The 16914-nt window shown below is 39.3% G+C and overlaps 2 protein-coding genes across 4 annotated transcripts in view; one reads left to right on the top strand and one right to left on the bottom strand.

The window, feature by feature from the left end:
• EIF2A (eukaryotic translation initiation factor 2A) overlaps positions 1 to 12300 on the bottom strand; it is a 31195-nt gene extending 18895 nt beyond the window's left edge. The window contains exons 1-2 of one of the 3 annotated variants that reach the window (XM_040480477.1): positions 12192 to 12300; positions 2387 to 2456 (exon numbers count right to left, since the gene is read on the bottom strand). In XM_040480477.1, coding sequence (XP_040336411.1) covers positions 2387 to 2456; positions 12192 to 12243 — 122 coding nt within the window. In that variant the 5' untranslated portion in view covers positions 12244 to 12300. Of the gene's footprint in view, positions 1 to 1388; positions 1615 to 2386; positions 2457 to 12191 lie in introns of those variants that run through there. The other 2 variants (XM_040480478.1, XM_040480480.1) reach the window with 2 other exon arrangements.
• Positions 12301 to 12512: 212 nt separating this feature from the next.
• On the top strand, positions 12513 to 16569 carry SERP1 (stress associated endoplasmic reticulum protein 1). The gene is made up of 3 exons (XM_040480481.1): positions 12513 to 12999; positions 13281 to 13356; positions 14552 to 16569. The coding sequence occupies exons 1-3, from the start codon at positions 12916 to 12918 to the stop codon at positions 14590 to 14592; spliced, it is 201 nt and encodes a 66-aa protein (XP_040336415.1). The 5' UTR covers positions 12513 to 12915; the 3' UTR covers positions 14593 to 16569.
• Positions 16570 to 16914: the final 345 nt, after the last annotated feature.

The raw sequence follows: 16914 nt of genomic DNA, 5'->3' as shown, positions 1-16914 counted from the left end.
ATTTGAGAACCACTCATCTAAAAGCTTGACTGGCCATAGGTTTGTTTTTTGTTTGTTTTGGTTTTGGTTTTGGACCTTCCTAGAAGTTAAGTATCATGTAGTTCCCATTACTACCCACCAGGGGGTACATAATGTCTCCTTGTTCTACCCTTAGTGATGCTGAGGCTGTACTGGACTCTTCAAGTGCCTCCTCAGATTCACCCTACCTTTCCTGCTCCCAGTCATCAGCTATTCAATGAAGAAACCTGGCCACCTCATGCCCTAAGACCACTGGTTGTCTCAGACTTTCTAGGAGTGAGGGCCACATTTCAGCACGGCTTCCACTATGCCTACTGCAGCAGCAGGAAGAGGAGGCGACATTCAGATTCAACCTGAATAGACCAAAAAAGGCTCTGGCTGTACATACATTTCTTACCCTTCCTCTTCACGACTGTTCTGAGGCACAGTGGTTCCTTTCAGCCTCTCCGGAGACATTCTGCATGACCAAGAAACCTGGCTATAGTTTATGAATCTGTGGTCAGCTCAGTGCACTCTACGTTAGATTTACTTTCACTTCTTCCTTGCCTTATTCCCTTTACCCCTCATTCCTGCTGCCTTGGGATTGTACACCCCACTGAAGTGCTTGCAGCACAAAAGCTCTGACACAGACTTGTTTGCTAGAGTAGTGCTTTTCAAATATTAATATGCATACAAATCACCTGAGGGTCTGGTTAAAACACAGATTCTGATTCAGTAAGCTGAATCAGGGACTGAGATGTTACACTGGTTCAAGGTGATGGCAATATAGCTGGTCTTGATACTTCCTGTATCATGGTTCTAAAGAACTGGGTCTAGTAAAAATTGGTCGACAGACTTAGGTGATGTCAGCCTGATTATAAAGTTCCCCATCCATAGTTCTTCTAACAGGCTCAGCATCTTTTGATGATCATTTGCCCAGATCAGTGGTTCTCAAAGCAGGGTCCCTAAACTTGCAGCTTTGGCATTACTGGGGAACTGTTAAAAATTCTAGTTCTTGGGCCCCACCCCAGATCTAATGAGTCAGAATATCTGGAGAGGAAGCAGCAATCTGTGTTTTAACAAGCTCTTCAGATCACTCTGATGTATGCTAAAGTCTGAGAACTGACACAAGATTTCTTTAAGATTACAATGATTATCTAACCCCAATGTTACTTCTGTATTGATCCACTGGAATTCTCCTCTAAATAAGTTTTCCTCATCAACAATTTGGATACTTTGAAAAACCGTCTGTATGGGAAAGACAAAATAAATGCGTGATTTCTTCTCTTGATTTGTCAATTTTCAAAATAATGGGCAAGGACCCCATCAACCTCCAATGCTGACCAATAAGATTTGGAGAGAGAGGAATTTGGGGGCAAGTGTTTACATACTTGAATGTCTCAATCCTTTTAGTCATGATTCTTTCCAATGCTCAAACTGCCTCATCTTAAGTTGCTTTGAATGCCCTGAAGTTGACTCTTGTGACTCTTCAACAAAGCCCTGGTAGTCTTTTATAGCTTCCTTGCTTTCTGGACCAAAATGTCTCTAGCTCAACTCGTACTGTCTTCTGTACTAGACCTGGAATCAGTCGCATCTTCAAGGAACGAGTTCCTGTTACTGAAGAATGGTGTTTAGAGATCATAAACTGTGAGACAGGGGTATTCACTGCTACTACCTTATCACCGCCCCTTAACCTTTTTCAGTGGACATTACTAAAAAATAGAAGTGTTTTTATGAAAAGAAATCATGAGTTCATACTGACATATGCAAGTCTATCCCTTCACCCTCAGGCTGAAAATCTTGGTTTCTCAGGATGTTAATATAATTGTTTTATCCTGTAATAGATTTAAAATGACAATATCAATTTTCTGTTGCCAATAAAGCTACTGAATGCATTTAAGAATTTTGAATGTCATCATATAGTTATGCCACCAACTTAATACTTTTATTTGTTTTTGGTTTAGCCTTTTTATTCTTTTTAAGAAAAAAATATATCTACATCTATCGATCGTATTTCCTTCCTTTCTTATACATTTGTCATTCTCTGATTTTACGAAGACTGTAGGCAGAGGTTTGACTATCACATTTGCAAGTTTTTCTTCATCCCCTAAGATAAAATTCTTCTAAGTCAAAGGCTTCAACACAATTATACTCGTGTCTACACTTTTTCTTTTAAACATGCTGAAGCTATTAGTTTCAAATCTAAAGATTGATCATTTTTCTTGGTAGAGAACATACATTCTTTCCATCTTCTGTTAATATTATATAACATACCCCAGGAAACTCGCTTATCTGCTCTTTCTTTCTTGTTCAGAATATAACAACAGCAAAAATAATTTAGAATTATTATATAGTTCCCTATAACATCACTTAACAAAATAAACCATACCTTGGAAACAATGTGCTTTCTGTAAAATGTGGTGGTCCATTTACCATGTAAAGTCCTTCTGATCCTCGGACTAAAAAAACAAAACAGAACCACCATTAGTTTGTTAATAAATACTCAGTAATCACAAATATTTTATTTTATATTTTATTTCTTTTCTTTCTGAGAGAGAAAGCATGAGCAGAGGAAGGGCAGAGAGAGAGAGGGACAGAGGATCCGAAGCAGGCTCTGCACTGACAGCAGCAAGCCCAATTCACAAACCACAAGATCACAACCTGACCCAAAGCTGGACGCTCAACTGACTGAGCCATCCAGGCAACCCACAAATATTTTAAAAAACAAAAAGCTTTCAGTCAAAGTATCAATGAAGCTATTAAACATTTCATAAAACTATACAATGTTGGCATTACAAAGGTAAATTTTTCTTAACCCTATTGCATGAAATTACATAACCCTATTGCTGGGAAACCAATAGGTAATGTCATGGAATGTTTATGTCTCCCCCAAATCCTCATGTTGAAACTCTAATCCCAATGTGAAAGTATTTGGAATTGGGGACTTTGAGAAATAATTAGATCATGAGGGTAGGGCCCTCATGAGTGGGATTAGTACCCTTAGAAGAACAGTCCCAGACCTAGCCAGCTTTCCTTCTGCCGTGTAAAGATACAATAAAGAGTTGGCAGTGTGCAACCTGAAAGAGAGGAAATATTAGAACACAGGGTGGCTGTGTGCTTTATGCAAAACAATAACCTAAAAATATAGAATATATTCAAAGTTCTTAAAGAAAACCAGGCATTATTAATACAATTCTCAAACTAAGAGAACAAGTGGGATGAGACACATTCATTACAAAGTTCCCAAGGACAGTAATATCCTAAAAAATTAAGTGGGAATAAAGTCCAAGATTAAGAACATCTATACAATTAATTATATATTTTTAAATGGCTGAATTAGAAGTTTCTAAAGCTGAATCAAATAAATTGATTCGTTCATTCAACAAATGCTTACTGAGTAAAAAATGAAAACTGCCTCCCAGACCCTCTGTTGAGTACTGGAGATACAATAGGGAGGAAAATCAGACTTGTTCCTGAGCTTATTAACCAAATAGTTAGTCAAATACATGGAATTCTGTAAGTGTGCTTAGTGCTACAAAGTAAAGATATATGGGGCTAATCCAGTGATTAATAGGTGAGTTTTGATCTGAAAATGGAAAGTTAGGGAAAGTGTCCTTGAGCACAGGATTTGTGTGCTGAGATGTGAGGGATGAATGGCAGTTAACAAGCAAAGACAACAGTAACAAGTGCAAAACCTCCATGGCAAGAGAGATGACAGCAACACAGAAATGGAAAGAGGGCCTTTATGGAAGGAACTGGAGCTGGAGAGGAAAACAGGGTTCAGACCAAGCAGGATCTTATGGCCTAAGTTAGGCAATGTTGGTCTGTAGCCTAAGAATGGTGGGGAACTTCATGGGGTGCCTGGGTGGCTCAGTCGGTTAAGCGTCCGACTTTGGCTCAGGTCATGATCTCGCGGTTCATGAGCCCCACGTTGGGCTCTGTGCTGACAGCTCAGAGCCTGGAGCCTGCTTGGGATTCTGTGTCTCCCTCTCTCTGCCCCTCCCTCACTCGCTCTCTGTCTCTCCCTCTTTCAAAAATAAATAAACATTTAAAAAAAATGGTGGGGAACTTCAGAAGGGTTTTAGGCAAATTTTGAGAACCACATTTGCATTTTGTAAAGGTCAATCTGGTACAAGGTAGAGAATAAACTGGAAGAGAGTTGAGTGGGTAAGAAAAGACTATTCAAGACAGTTCTGCAGGAATCCTACAGGAAAGCATAGAAACTTGGACTGGGGTGGGCAGTGGAAATGGAGAACGAGTGTGTTTAATTTTAGGAGATAAAATTAGCAGGGCTTGGTGATGAGTTACTATTTTATCAGCTAAAATTCTTGCTAGCAGCAACAGTTTAAGAGCTGAAGAGCAGAAAAACTTTTACTGAGGTTCATGGTTATAATTATATCTGCTTCCTTTTCTGCCAGCTGTTCACAAATATCCCCTTCCTCTCTTTACTGAGAAGGCAGCAAAGTTGGTAAATAGGGGCCACTCTCAACTCCCTTGTCGAGGGACGGTTCTCATTAACACTGATTTTCTACCTGAGAATTACTAGCTCAATTTTCAGATACAGAAAGTAATATAATTTATAGACCCAAAGTAAATAAAGTTAGCATGAAAGGAAAAGAACCACTGATGAACAAGACAAAAATTGATTGTCTTAGTGGAGCCTCCATTCTAATGGAGGGATGGAAAATAAGCAAACATACAACTAAATGAAGTTTCTAGTTAGAGATCCAAAAGTATACAAGTAGCTACCATGTTTCTTCATATGCAGAGCACCAGACTGAACTGTCAAACTGTTATAGGTCCTTTGGCCTTGAATGGAATGAATTCTAGCAAAGTGTTCTGCATGTATCACAATCTTTTTTAAGTTTATTTATTTTGAGAGAGCGTGTGTACGCGTGCTCTAGAGTCGCGGAGGGGCAGAGAGACAGGGAGAGAGAATCCCAAGCAGACTCCGTGCTGTCAGCACAGAGCCTGACAAGGGCTCGATCCCACAAACCATGAGATCATGACCTGGGCTGAAGCCAAGAGTCAGACACTTAACCAACTGACCCATCCAGGTGCCTGTGCACATATTAAAATCTAAACTCCTTATACTACGGCCTATAAACTTCTATATGATTTGGCCCCTTCACAGTTCTATGGGCTAGGTATTAGGGATTTAAAAAAATGGATCCATCACTGCACTCAAGGTAATGATGTCAAAGGAGCTCAGTCTGTGGCTATGCCTTGAATGAAACACTGAAGTTATCTATTTTAAAAATCTCTAATGACATTAGAAAATTTTGTGCCAGAAAATGTTTTCCTACAAGATTTTAAAACTATGAAGTATAATCCTTTAACATGAAAATTCTCACTTGCTTCTCGGTTTTTTGGTTAAGATCAAATGCAGCAGCAATATACTACACAGGCAAAACGATGCTATTTCTCATTATCAAATCATCTGCTGCAATATCATGTATGACACATTCTGATTTAGAAGAAAACAGGCCATTCTTTTCTTAATACTATAATAATGGTTTTAATAAATCTTTATTTGAGGAATTAATCAAAAATGATTTTACCAAACTAGGGAGTTAGTTACCAGATTACACTTTATTATAAGGGTTACATAAAACTTTGTCAGCCTAATGAAGTCCTCCCACAAGCTGCTGTGGCAACTTAACACATTAAGGACCCTCTTACAGAACTCACATATAGGCCTAGGAAAATAAAACAGCATATCATCAGTGAAGTCCCACTGAAGCTGAAGTGTAATTAGAGAATGTGCTATATGATGATGCAATCAAACCATGTTCTATTGCCTTAACTGCCGGCCCTTAGAAAATATGCCTGAGGTGACTGGCAAAAAAGAAAAAAGGAAAAAAAAAAAAGCTTTATCGAACTCATCTCAGCTTTTTGTGTTCTCATGAACTTGCAACTAGTGACCTTGGTCCTCTGTATTTGTTGACTTTGCTGTTATCAACAACCACAATGTTTACTTGGGGTAAAATTCAAAGTTTTTGTACATTATACAGTTGACTCTTGAACAACACAGGGGTTAGGGGTATTGAATCCCGCACAACTGAAAATCTGTGAATAACCTGACTCTCCAAAATATTTAACTATTAATAGCCTATAGCTGACCAGAAGTCTTACTGATAACATAAATGGTCAATTAACACATATTTTGTTATATATGCATATATACTATATTCTTACAATACAGTAAGTAAGCTACAGAAAAGAAAGTGTTATTAAGAAAATCATAAGCAGAGGTGCCTGGGTGGCTCAGTTGGTTAAGCGCCTGACTTTGGCTCAGGTCATGATCTCATGGTTCGTGGGTTCAAGTCCTGCATTAGGCTCAATGCTGATAGCTCGGAGCCTAGAGCCTGCTTCAGATTCTGTGTCTCCCTCTCTTTCTGCCCCTTTCCTGCTTGTGCTTGCTCTCTCTCAAAAATAAATAAATAAACATTAAAAATAAATAAAAATAAAAATAATGTTTAAGTGGACCTGCATGGTGCAAACCCATGTTACTCAAGGGTCAATTGGACTAAAGTGGCAACTATATTGCCAAACCCATGACGGTAGCAGTGGGAATTTTCAGGGTATTCAGGGCAATCAGTACAAGGTTTTCCTTTTCTAAAATTTCTATTTCATACCTACATACCAAACTAAGACAGGTGGAAAACCCCAAAGGATCTACTATAGACTGAATGATTACCAGCCCCCTCATTCGTATGTTGAATCTTAATCCTTAAAGTAATGGTACTTGGAGGTAGGCCTTTGGAAGGTAATTAGGTCAGGACAACAGAGCCCTCAAGAATGGGATTAGCACCCTTATGAAAGAGATCCCAGAGAGCTCTTTTGCCCTTTCTGCCCAGCAGACAATGGCTATCTATGAACCAGGAAGTAGGCTCTCACCAGACACCCAATCTGCCAGTATCTTGATCTTGGACTTCCCAGACTCCAGAAGTGTGGGAAATAAGTGTTTAAGCCAACCACTCTAGGGTATTTTTGCTATTGTAGCTTGAATGGACTAAGACAGGAACAGGAGCAAGGAACAAAAACTACTTAATCCACATTCTTTCATACAGATTGTTAACTCAAAATCTTAAAAGGCAACACTTGACAGAAATGTCAGTGTGAAAAGTGTCACTCTTTCCTGCTCAAGTAGCACGCAGTCTCATGTGGTTTTTACTTCCTGGTTTTAGTTATGTTTCTGGAGAAGCAAAATCTTGAGTCAAATTAATCAAGTGCTTTCAATATGCACATGTTCACATTCTAAATAAAGAACAGTTTTCTTCTTTTTTTTTAAGTTTATTTATTTTGGGAGAGACAGAGTCAGAGTGGGGAAGGGGCGGAAAGAGAGGGAGAATCTCAAGCAGACTCCACACTGTCAGCACAGAGCCCTACATGGGGCTCAAACTTATGAAACAGTGAGATCATGACCTAAGCTGAAATCAAGAGTCAGATGCTGAACCAGATGAACCACCCAGGTGTCCCCAAAACAGTTTTAAAACACAAATCCGCAGGCTTCATGTTCTATGATTCCATTTATTTAACACTCTTGAAATGACAAAATTATCATGATAAAGGACAGATCAGTGGTTGCCAAAGTTTAGAGCTCGAAGGGGATTCTGACTATAAAAGGGTAGCATCTTCTTTATGATAGAGTAGTTCTATATTCCGATAGTGGCGGTTACAGAAATCTATATATGTGACAAAATTTCTTAGTGTGATATACGCGCACAAACTGGTGAAATCCAAATAAGGATTTTAAGTTAGTAAATACTACTGTGCCAGCACTAATTTCCTAGTCTTGATAACGTAGTATGGTTATGTAAGATAGTATACAAAGCTAAGTGAAGGATACAGGGGAACTCCTTTTACTGTTTTGCAACTTCTTGTAAGTCTTAAACTGTATCAAGATATAAGGTGTTTTATAAGACCATCATTTTTGGTAGTGCTTGTTCACAATATGGCAAGAAATTAAACCAATCAAAAGTTTGGAAAAAACGTTTTCCAACATTTCTCAAGAATGGATTTGCTTGCGAATACCAGGCAAAAGTGTTACATTAAAATAAAAAATTGAAGAGACCACGACTTATGTACTAAGGTAAAAACAAATTCCATGAGACAAAAGTACAAACCAGGGCTACTTTAAAACTGGTGATACTGTTGGTCCCCATTCAATTAGACAACCCTTCTTTGTACATGATGCTTTATAATAGATATGTTTATTTTAGGGGAACTAATTATCAATTGAATTCATCATAAAAATCACAATGAGTCACTACAGTCTTGTTCGCACATGTAAATCCCTACTTATATTTATATTCATTTCACACCTCCTTACACAGAAGCAGAACTAGGAGAAAGTGTTGCAAGACGTTTTGGAACCACTAAGGTATTTTACTGGATTTAATCAGTTTGAGTAACTTCTACAAGAATAAATGGGTATACAAAGTTTATTAGAAGACACACAAAATCAGATTCTTAACAACATAAACTGTATTTTGAGTTAATAAAGGCAAAATAAATATGGATTCAAAAGTTCTTTTCAGTAACTAAAACAATTTTTCTACATATTACTTTCTAATGAGAAATTCATTTTAATTAGAAGTGACTAAATATGAAACAGTGAATACAATGTAGAGATAGTTTAATATAGTGTACTGAGAGTTGATATGATCCCCTGTTTTTAATGACTTTCCCCTGTTAATCAAAGGGGATCTGGAAATATGTTCTATTAGAAAGAAAAATCTAGAATATGAACAGTTCTTTTCAGTAAAGCAACAAATAAATGCCAGAGTTTCACAAAGAAAAACTATTTTAAAACAATCACATTAAATGTTGCACTTAAATAATATCTTTAAAAAAATTACTAGCCTTGGGGTGCCTGGGTGGCTCAGTCAGTTAAGCGTCTGACTCTTGGGTTTCAACTCAGGTCATGATCTCACCGTTCTTTAGTTAGATCCTGCATTAGGCTCTGCACAGCACGGGGCCTGCTTGGGATCCTTTCTCCTCCTCTCTCTCTGCCCTTCCCCTGCTCACTCTCTCTCAAAATAAATAAATAAAAACTTTAAAGATTACTAGCCTTTATAGATACTCATATGCCATTTATTGCTCTAGGGCTGACTCAATATGAGAAAACTACTAGGCTTCAACAACAAGGATCCCGTACCAGGGATATGGTGATCATTACAATGGGATACTTTTTCCAACCCTTACATTCACTGAAGTACCTATCAGTGTAGGAAAATGATTCCATTTTGAATCAATTATCTCAATGGTGGCCTCAACCAGGCAAGCTGATTAGACATATGGGTTTCACGCAAGGGCCACTGTTTTACATGCCTGGCATGGACACAGGTCCTACCTTCTAGGAGACTCTAATTTTCCAGGGGGAACTATCCAAGACTGAGACTATAATTTGGTCCTGGTGATTTGATTAAATATTGATTCAAAGATGAACAAGATCCAGCCAAGCCAAGCCAAAAACAGCCAGCATTGAGACTAGCAAAAAATGTGCTTTCCTTTGGGGCTGTGAGCTAGTTGAATGTAAACCTGGAGAATGTTAGCCTAAGAATGAATTTAATTGAAAAGAAAGCAAGAGCCTAGGGATAAAGAAAAACATTTTTGGAGTCAAGTGAGTACCTGGGTGTAGCCGTACTGAAGCTTTACAATTACATGAGTTTCAAAAAAAAAGAAAACTCCCTTTATCACCTACTCTGGCTTTTTGTCATTTTCAGTGAAAAGTTAAGACTGACAGGGGTGCCCGGGTGGCTCAGTTGTTTGGGCATCCGATTTCAGCTCAGGTCATGATCTCACGGTTTGTGACTTCGAGCCCCACATCAGGCTCTGTGCTGACAGCTCAGAGCCTGGAGCCTGCTTTGGATTCTGTGTCTCATTCTCTCTCTTACCCTCCCCCACTTGTGCTCTGTCTCTCTCAAATAAATAAATGTAAAAAAATTTTTTAAAAAAAGTTGCAACTGACAAAACTTACTGGACAATGTCCAAATTATTCCAAACTCCAAAATCCTGTAAGTCTAAGTTTAAAAAAAAATTTTGCAAGTAAAAATCTATTATTGATTGAAATACCTATACTAACAATTTTTAAAAATTAGTGTGTTCATGTAAAAGAAAAATGGACCATGGAGTTGAATGATTCAATATAATTCTAATTCTGCCAATTTGCAATGTGAATCTGACCACCTAATCTTTCAGGGCTTCTATGAATATGAGACTATGAGGGATAGACTGACTAGCTAATCTTTAAGCTCTTACCACGTCCTTAATTTTAAGCATTGTAAGAAAACTGTCACTTTGTTAATATGACTATAAATGAAGTGGTTATGCTTCATTAATTTATTCCTCCATCAAACATTTAGAATGTCTACTGTTTAGTACACACTGTACCTGGTATTGAGAAGACCGAGATGAGGAAAACTGTGCCCTGCCACCAAGGAGTTTAGTCTAGAAAGGCAGAAAAGCATCTAAACAACTAGATAATTAACCTATGTGATACGTGAAAAAAAAAAAAAATTCAAGTATATATGAAGTACAAAAATAGCCTGGGAGTGACTGATCGTCTGAGAAGAGTGAGGACAAGAGTATCCAAAGCAGGCTCTGTGCTGACAGCAGCGACTCCAAGTTCTTGGGGAACTTATGAATCCCCAAGATCATGACCTGACTCCAAGTCAGACGTTCAACTGACAGAGCCACACAGGCGCCCCAGAAATGAATTTTAAAAGATGAAAAGTAAGCCAAATCAAGAGGACCAGGAGTCCTAGACTGAAGTAGATTTTTCAAGGGTTTTGTAAGCAGTCCAATATTGATGGAGCACAATAGAGTGGGGAGCAAAGAAATGAATGCAAAGAGCTTTTCAAGGATTATGAAGGGTTCCACATGCTATGCTAAACAGGATGGAATTTACCCTGTAAACACTGAGCAGCCCCTGTAAAGATTTTTTTCAAATTAAATTTTTTACTTGTATATAATTAACACACAATATTACATTACTTTCAGATAGAAAATTTATCAGATTTTTAAATGTACTGTTTTTTTAGAGTACAAATAAGCATTCAGTGTTCCAAAACTGTGAATAACATACTAGTTACTTTTAAGAAGCCAGAGAAAAAAATTCATTTAGTTATGTAATTATGCCTTTTAAATAGTATCTGTCTGGCATATTATCTTACAAATTATACTCATTATTTGATAAATATTTGATGACTGAACTGCGGTAGCCAGATTGATATGAGCAGTCATGGTGCTTAATAACAAAGATCTTAAAATGTAGAATGGCAAAAAGTGCAAAAGCTTTCTAATGTTCCTTTCAAGTTTGGGGACATAACCCCCTTCCTCAAAAGTAAACGACCTTTCTGTTAATGGTGTTTCTCCTTCTCTATAAGCTATCCATGGCTTAATCAAAGCCTCTGTTCTTTTCTCTCCCAATTCCCCTCTATTTGATACTCATATGAGAATCCCAGCCATTACCCTAACCCAGAGTCTTCCCGGACACAGTCCAAGACTAAGTTAACTGTCTTTTATAAAATCGTAAACGCTGCCTCCAATCCAAAATCTCAGGAATCCGGTAATAATCAGATTCTAAAATACTCATAAACACTTCAACATCAAACGTCGCCATCATTTCCATAATGCTCACTGCCACGACCCCAGACCACACTTTCATCACTTTAAACCTACGCTACCACAGCTCCACTCTATTTGATCCTACTAATTTCATTAAAGCAAAGAGCACAGAATTTGGTACTACTTAAATTCAGGTGTATTTAATGTGTGTGCGCATTCTAGCCATTTGTTTATGTTTGTTCTTCATTACAGAACTCAATGACTTCTGTCAACAAGATCTGTCACCATATAAGAGTACGTATAAAACCCGTGTTTGCAGACCCGGGGTAACAAATTCAACCCGCACTTTCTGTTCTTATCTCTGGTCCGCAACTCCAGTGGAATCTGAAGCGACAGGGAGGAATGATGGACGGGCAAAAGGGAGGGGAATGCTGAAGCCCAGAGGCTGGGGCCTCACTTCCGATTGCCACGCTACACCAACCAACCCACAAGGCCCTCTGGCTCTTCCATAGTCCACAAGGAAAGGTGGAGCAGACGCCAGTGCTTCTCGGGTAATCCCCAAGAGCAAAGACACAAGAGGAAAATGCTCTGAAAAAGTCTCTTACTCGTTCAGGACTCACCTGTCAGTAGTGGCGTGGACGGCGCCATCTTGTCCCGGAAAGAGAAACCCATGCGCTGGGGTCAGAGTTCACGAGGGCCAAACCCGGCCCCTACACGTCTCCACAGGCGTGGAGACAGCGCATAGCTGTTTCCGGTATCACGAGCCTCGGGGCCAATTCACTTCCGGTGGGAGACGGCAGTAGAAAAAGGAGTCTGAACGCGCACGCGCAGCTCTGGGGAGACACTTTAAAGAGCACTGCGGGGCGGGACTAGTGCTCGTGCGCCTGCCTTTGCCCTCCCCTCTCCCTCTTTTACAGCAGGCGGAGTCCGCACTTCCGCGGGGCGGAGTCCGTCCAGTGCTGACGTTGGCAGCCGAACCCGAAGTAGTTCGAGGCTACGGGCAGCGCTGCTCGGTTGTTGCGTTGCGTTTCCTTCCTCTTTCACTCCACGCTCCCGGCGGCGGCCAGAGCGGCGGCGCGAGAATATCCCGGCGGCCTGCTTGTCGTCCCGCGTGCCCGCTTCTCGGCCGGCTGGTCCGGCGTCGTCAGTCGGCGGCCCGACGCCCGGCTAGCGCTCGGCACCCGAGTTCGCCTCGCTCAGGCCCAGCGGCCGGAGCTAGCGCCCCGCCTGAGAGCCTTCTAGCTCCGGCAGCGCAGGCACCGGGACCAGAGCGTCGCAGCGGCCCGAGGGGAGGCGAGCTAGCGAGTCTAAGGGGTGGCTGAGGCAGGTGGTGGCGCCGTGAAGATGGTCGCCAAGCAGCGAATCCGTATGGCCAACGAGAAGCACAGCAAGAACATCACCCAGCGGGGCAACGTCGCCAAGACTTCGGTAAGGAAAGAGCAGGCGCCCGTCCGTCCCGCAGCCGGGGTTCAGGCCCGGGTCCTAGGATCGAGTTCTCCCCAGGCCCGAGGCCACGAGCTGGACGCTAAGTTGGCGGGGCGGGGCAGGGGGGAGGGTGATTCGGGTAGGTGGGTGCTTGAAGCTAGGCTGTTCGGGAACGGAGGGCAAACCTGTGAGGGGACCTGGAAACCTGGCCCGCGGTGTAGGCTGCAGGAGCCCGGGATCGGATTGGGTTTTTGCATTTGAAATGGGACTTTCCGTTTTTGCAGAGAAATGCTCCCGAAGAGAAGGCGTCTGTAGGACCCTGGTTATTGGCTCTCTTCATTTTTGTCGTTTGTGGTTCTGGTAAGTGTTTTGGGGCTACCATCGGGTAGGGCATTGGATGTCGGGTTTGGGATGACGTGGTGACCCATCAGTGGTGAATCCTACCCGCGTAGTTCTCAACCCACCTGCTGGGAGCTCCACATAAGTGTCTCTCGCCTGAACCAAATTACTTGTCCCACATATGCACAGAGGGTGGTGCTCCAGAAACTTCTCATAGCTTGATTTGTGCTCACAGGAGATCAGAAAAGGAGGTCAGGTCTTCAGTTAGTAGTGATCAAGTTGGAAGAAATTTAGACCAGAACAAAAAAACCTCACGGAATGAGAATTTAGAATGTTTTGCAAGCATATTATGAATGTATTTGCAAAAAACTTAGGAACATGATGTATATGTGGACGTTGAACTGAATTTAACTCTTCCCAAAATCTAATGTTTTTATGGCAAAATTGGGTATATTTTGTAAAGTAAAGCTCGTGCGAAGAATTGGTTGGGTATAGAGGAAATGTACCTGATTGGTAATTTAGTGTAGGAGACAAATGTTTTTAGATTAATTAAAGAAACGTTTGACATATGGGAGGAAAAATAAGTTATCAGGTCAGCCTGCTATTAAAGTAATAGATTCCTGCCTCTGCAAATGGATTACAGAATATTTTTCTTCTTTTCATTTATTTTTTCGATATGCAAACTGTTTATATTGTTTCTGTTTTTTATATTCTGACATTCTAAAGTTACTGAGGTTTCTCTTAAACGTTTCACTTCGCCTGCTTCCTAAACTTACTAGTTGGCCAAGAGCCAAGCAATTTATGTAACCTAAAGATTATTCAATTTCAGCTTTGTGAGAATGAGGAAACATGGTTATATTATAGGCCAGGCCTTAGAAGAACACAATATTTTGGGGATAAATCAAAATAATTCTATGCTAGAAAAACCTGTTTGCTTTGGTGCTTTAAGCTTTTTCTAAAATGATTGTGTATTGCAAAATCTCTTGGACAGTTAGACGTAGAATTCAGAAAAGCTGAAAAAAATAACTTATGGACATTGAATTGGTTTATTAGGGTAGGCTTGTCGTCACTTCTTCAATGAAGTTACATAGCATTTGCAAGTAATTTTAAGGGTGCTCTTGGATTATCATGAAGTACCTTAATGAATATTTGCCAGTTGTCATTCCTATTTAATTCAAAGCATGCTTACTAAAACATTTGTTCTTTCTTTTTACAGCAATTTTCCAGATTATTCAAAGTATCAGGATGGGCATGTGAAGTGACTGACCTTAAGATGTTTCCATTCTCCTGTGAATTTTAACTTGAACTCATTCCTGATGTTTGATACCCTGGTTAAAAACAATTCAGTAAAGCATCCTGCCTCAGAATGACTTTTCATATCATCCTTCATTTGTCATTCCAAGGTTTCTCCATGAGTCATTCCAAGTTTTCTAGTCCATACCACAGTGCCTTGCAAAAGCACCACATGAATAAAGCAATAAAATTTGATTGTTAAGCTATAGTAGTGGACCCTACTTATTCAGTCAGTAAAGAGTAAGTTTTCTTAATGTGGTTGTTAAAACCCTATCCAGTATAGATAATTAGATTAAATCTATGTAGACAGAGTCTAGATTTTGTTAACCCTAATGTGTATATGCAATTAGTTTAATTTAAAATTTGGAGTCATGGTTTTTATATAGTTAGGCACTTTATTACTATATCTTGAATTGAAAGCACACTCCCATATAGGGTAATGTCACTGTCCTGTAATAAAGTGCTTATAAATGGAACAACTACACAGTTAGCCTCGTTTTCCCATAATCTTTAGCACCTAAAATTTTTTAAAAGCTTCTAAATGCCTAATATAAAAGGAGATGCTTATAGCTACAATATCTATTTTAACAATATTATTTCTATTACACTACCTTGGATTTTGCATGAGTAGTTATACTAATGTAAAATGCCATAAGAAAACTTGGTTGAGCATTTTGTAACTTAATCAGTAACTTCAGTTTCACTAAAAGCTACCATGTGGAGTAAAGTCAGGGAAAGTTTATGTCACCGTTGATTTTACCATAATTAATATATCAAAGGGGTCTACTATGCTAGACAATATTTTGGGGAAAAATACTACTAAAAGTGGATGTTTCAATAGGACATCCTGATGAGTCTAATGTGCCATAAGACATCTTAGCACGTTAATAGCACTTTTAATACCAAAAAGGCACATCAACTAAAAAGTTACTTAGTTTGGAAATAATTTTCTGGGTTTATGATTAAAATTTTGGTAGGGCACTAGATACATCAGACTAAAGTGCCATCTGGAATTAAATGGATTTGCTGATAAGGATCAGTCTTTAGTCTTCCCTTTGTTGTATAATTTTATAGGTTATGATTGATCAAAGTTTCTTTTTACTAATGGTAAGGGTGAGAAGGCAGGTTTTAGGTTTTCTGATACTGTTGAGAATTGTAAGTTTTGGCTGTTTACTTAGCCATAACTTGATTAAAAAAAAAAAAAAAAGCCTGAGAGGTGTCTATGTATCAATGAATTGGAAAGAAAGCTGCTTGTTTGCTTTGTTAATTGCCTCAGGATATCTCTTTTAAAATAAGCTGTTTTAAGAGGAACAGAAGGGAAATGTACCTAGTCATACACATTGTGAACCTCAGAGTTTCTGATACCCCTCAATATAGGGGACGAGTGAGGGAGAGGAGTAGTTAAGGATGCTTAGGAACTTGACTACTCTAAAACAGGAAAGGAAGGAATCAGCTGACCTTGGGCCAGCAGGTTTTTATCTGCAGTTACCTGCCTTTCTCACCCAGGAAATAAACACTTGTTTCCCTATGAAGCAAGTGTCTTGATTGACTAATTCTATTTTATTATAACTTTAAAAATGAAAGTTACTGTTCTAAATTTATAGCAGGTGCCTTATTCTTTGCATTGAGTCAAACCATTCCGTATAAAAATTTCCCTTGGTTTACTATAAATAATTGGCTTTAAGATGTTAGGGTTTTGTTGTTTTTTTTTTTTTAAGTTGTACAATGTCTTTATTGATTTGACTGTTAAATTGCTACAGCTAGCAATCATTTTACATATGTAAAGTTGCATTCCTTTTGTATTTCATGTGTGATTTCCTAATTGAGTACATTTTATATTAAGGATGGATTATGCATGTTTGGGTCAATGAAAGCTATGTCTTGATTTATCCTTTAAAAATAAAGTTCCCAGAATATTTGATTCCTTCTGAAAGGAAATGATTTTACAGATTTCTTATCTGAGTGTACTTTTTATAGTTAATAGAAAATTAAAGAATGCCTAGTATTATGTTGTACTTGAGTTAAAAGAACTGGTACCCAGAGACTCAGATTAAAAATTTATAACTGGAAATAGGTAGCAAGAAAAACATTAAAAGTATAGGGGTGCCTGAGTGGCTTGGTGAATTAAGCAGCTGACTCTTGATAGCAGCTCAGGTCATTATTTTATGGTTCATGAGATCCAGCCCTGTCTTGGGCTCCATACCGACAATGCAGAGCCTGCTTGGGATTCTCTCTTTCCCTCTCTCTCTGCCCCCTTCCCTGCTTGCACACTTGCGCTGGCCTGCC

Source organism: Herpailurus yagouaroundi, unplaced genomic scaffold, assembly GCF_014898765.1.
Source record: "Herpailurus yagouaroundi ecotype Mexico unplaced genomic scaffold, PumYag 159, whole genome shotgun sequence".
Classification (NCBI taxonomy): domain Eukaryota; kingdom Metazoa; phylum Chordata; class Mammalia; order Carnivora; family Felidae; genus Herpailurus; species Herpailurus yagouaroundi.
This window is presented reverse-complemented; position numbering and strand designations above follow the sequence as displayed.

Coding starts and splice junctions, on each gene's coding strand:
- SERP1 (XM_040480481.1), top strand. CDS start 12,916: ATGGTCGCCAAGCAGCGAATCCGTATGGCCAACGAGAAGCACAGCAAG. Junction 13,000..13,280: donor GCAACGTCGCCAAGACTTCG/GTAAGGAAAGAG, acceptor CCGTTTTTGCAG/AGAAATGCTCCCGAAGAGAA. Junction 13,357..14,551: donor TTTTGTCGTTTGTGGTTCTG/GTAAGTGTTTTG, acceptor TTCTTTTTACAG/CAATTTTCCAGATTATTCAA.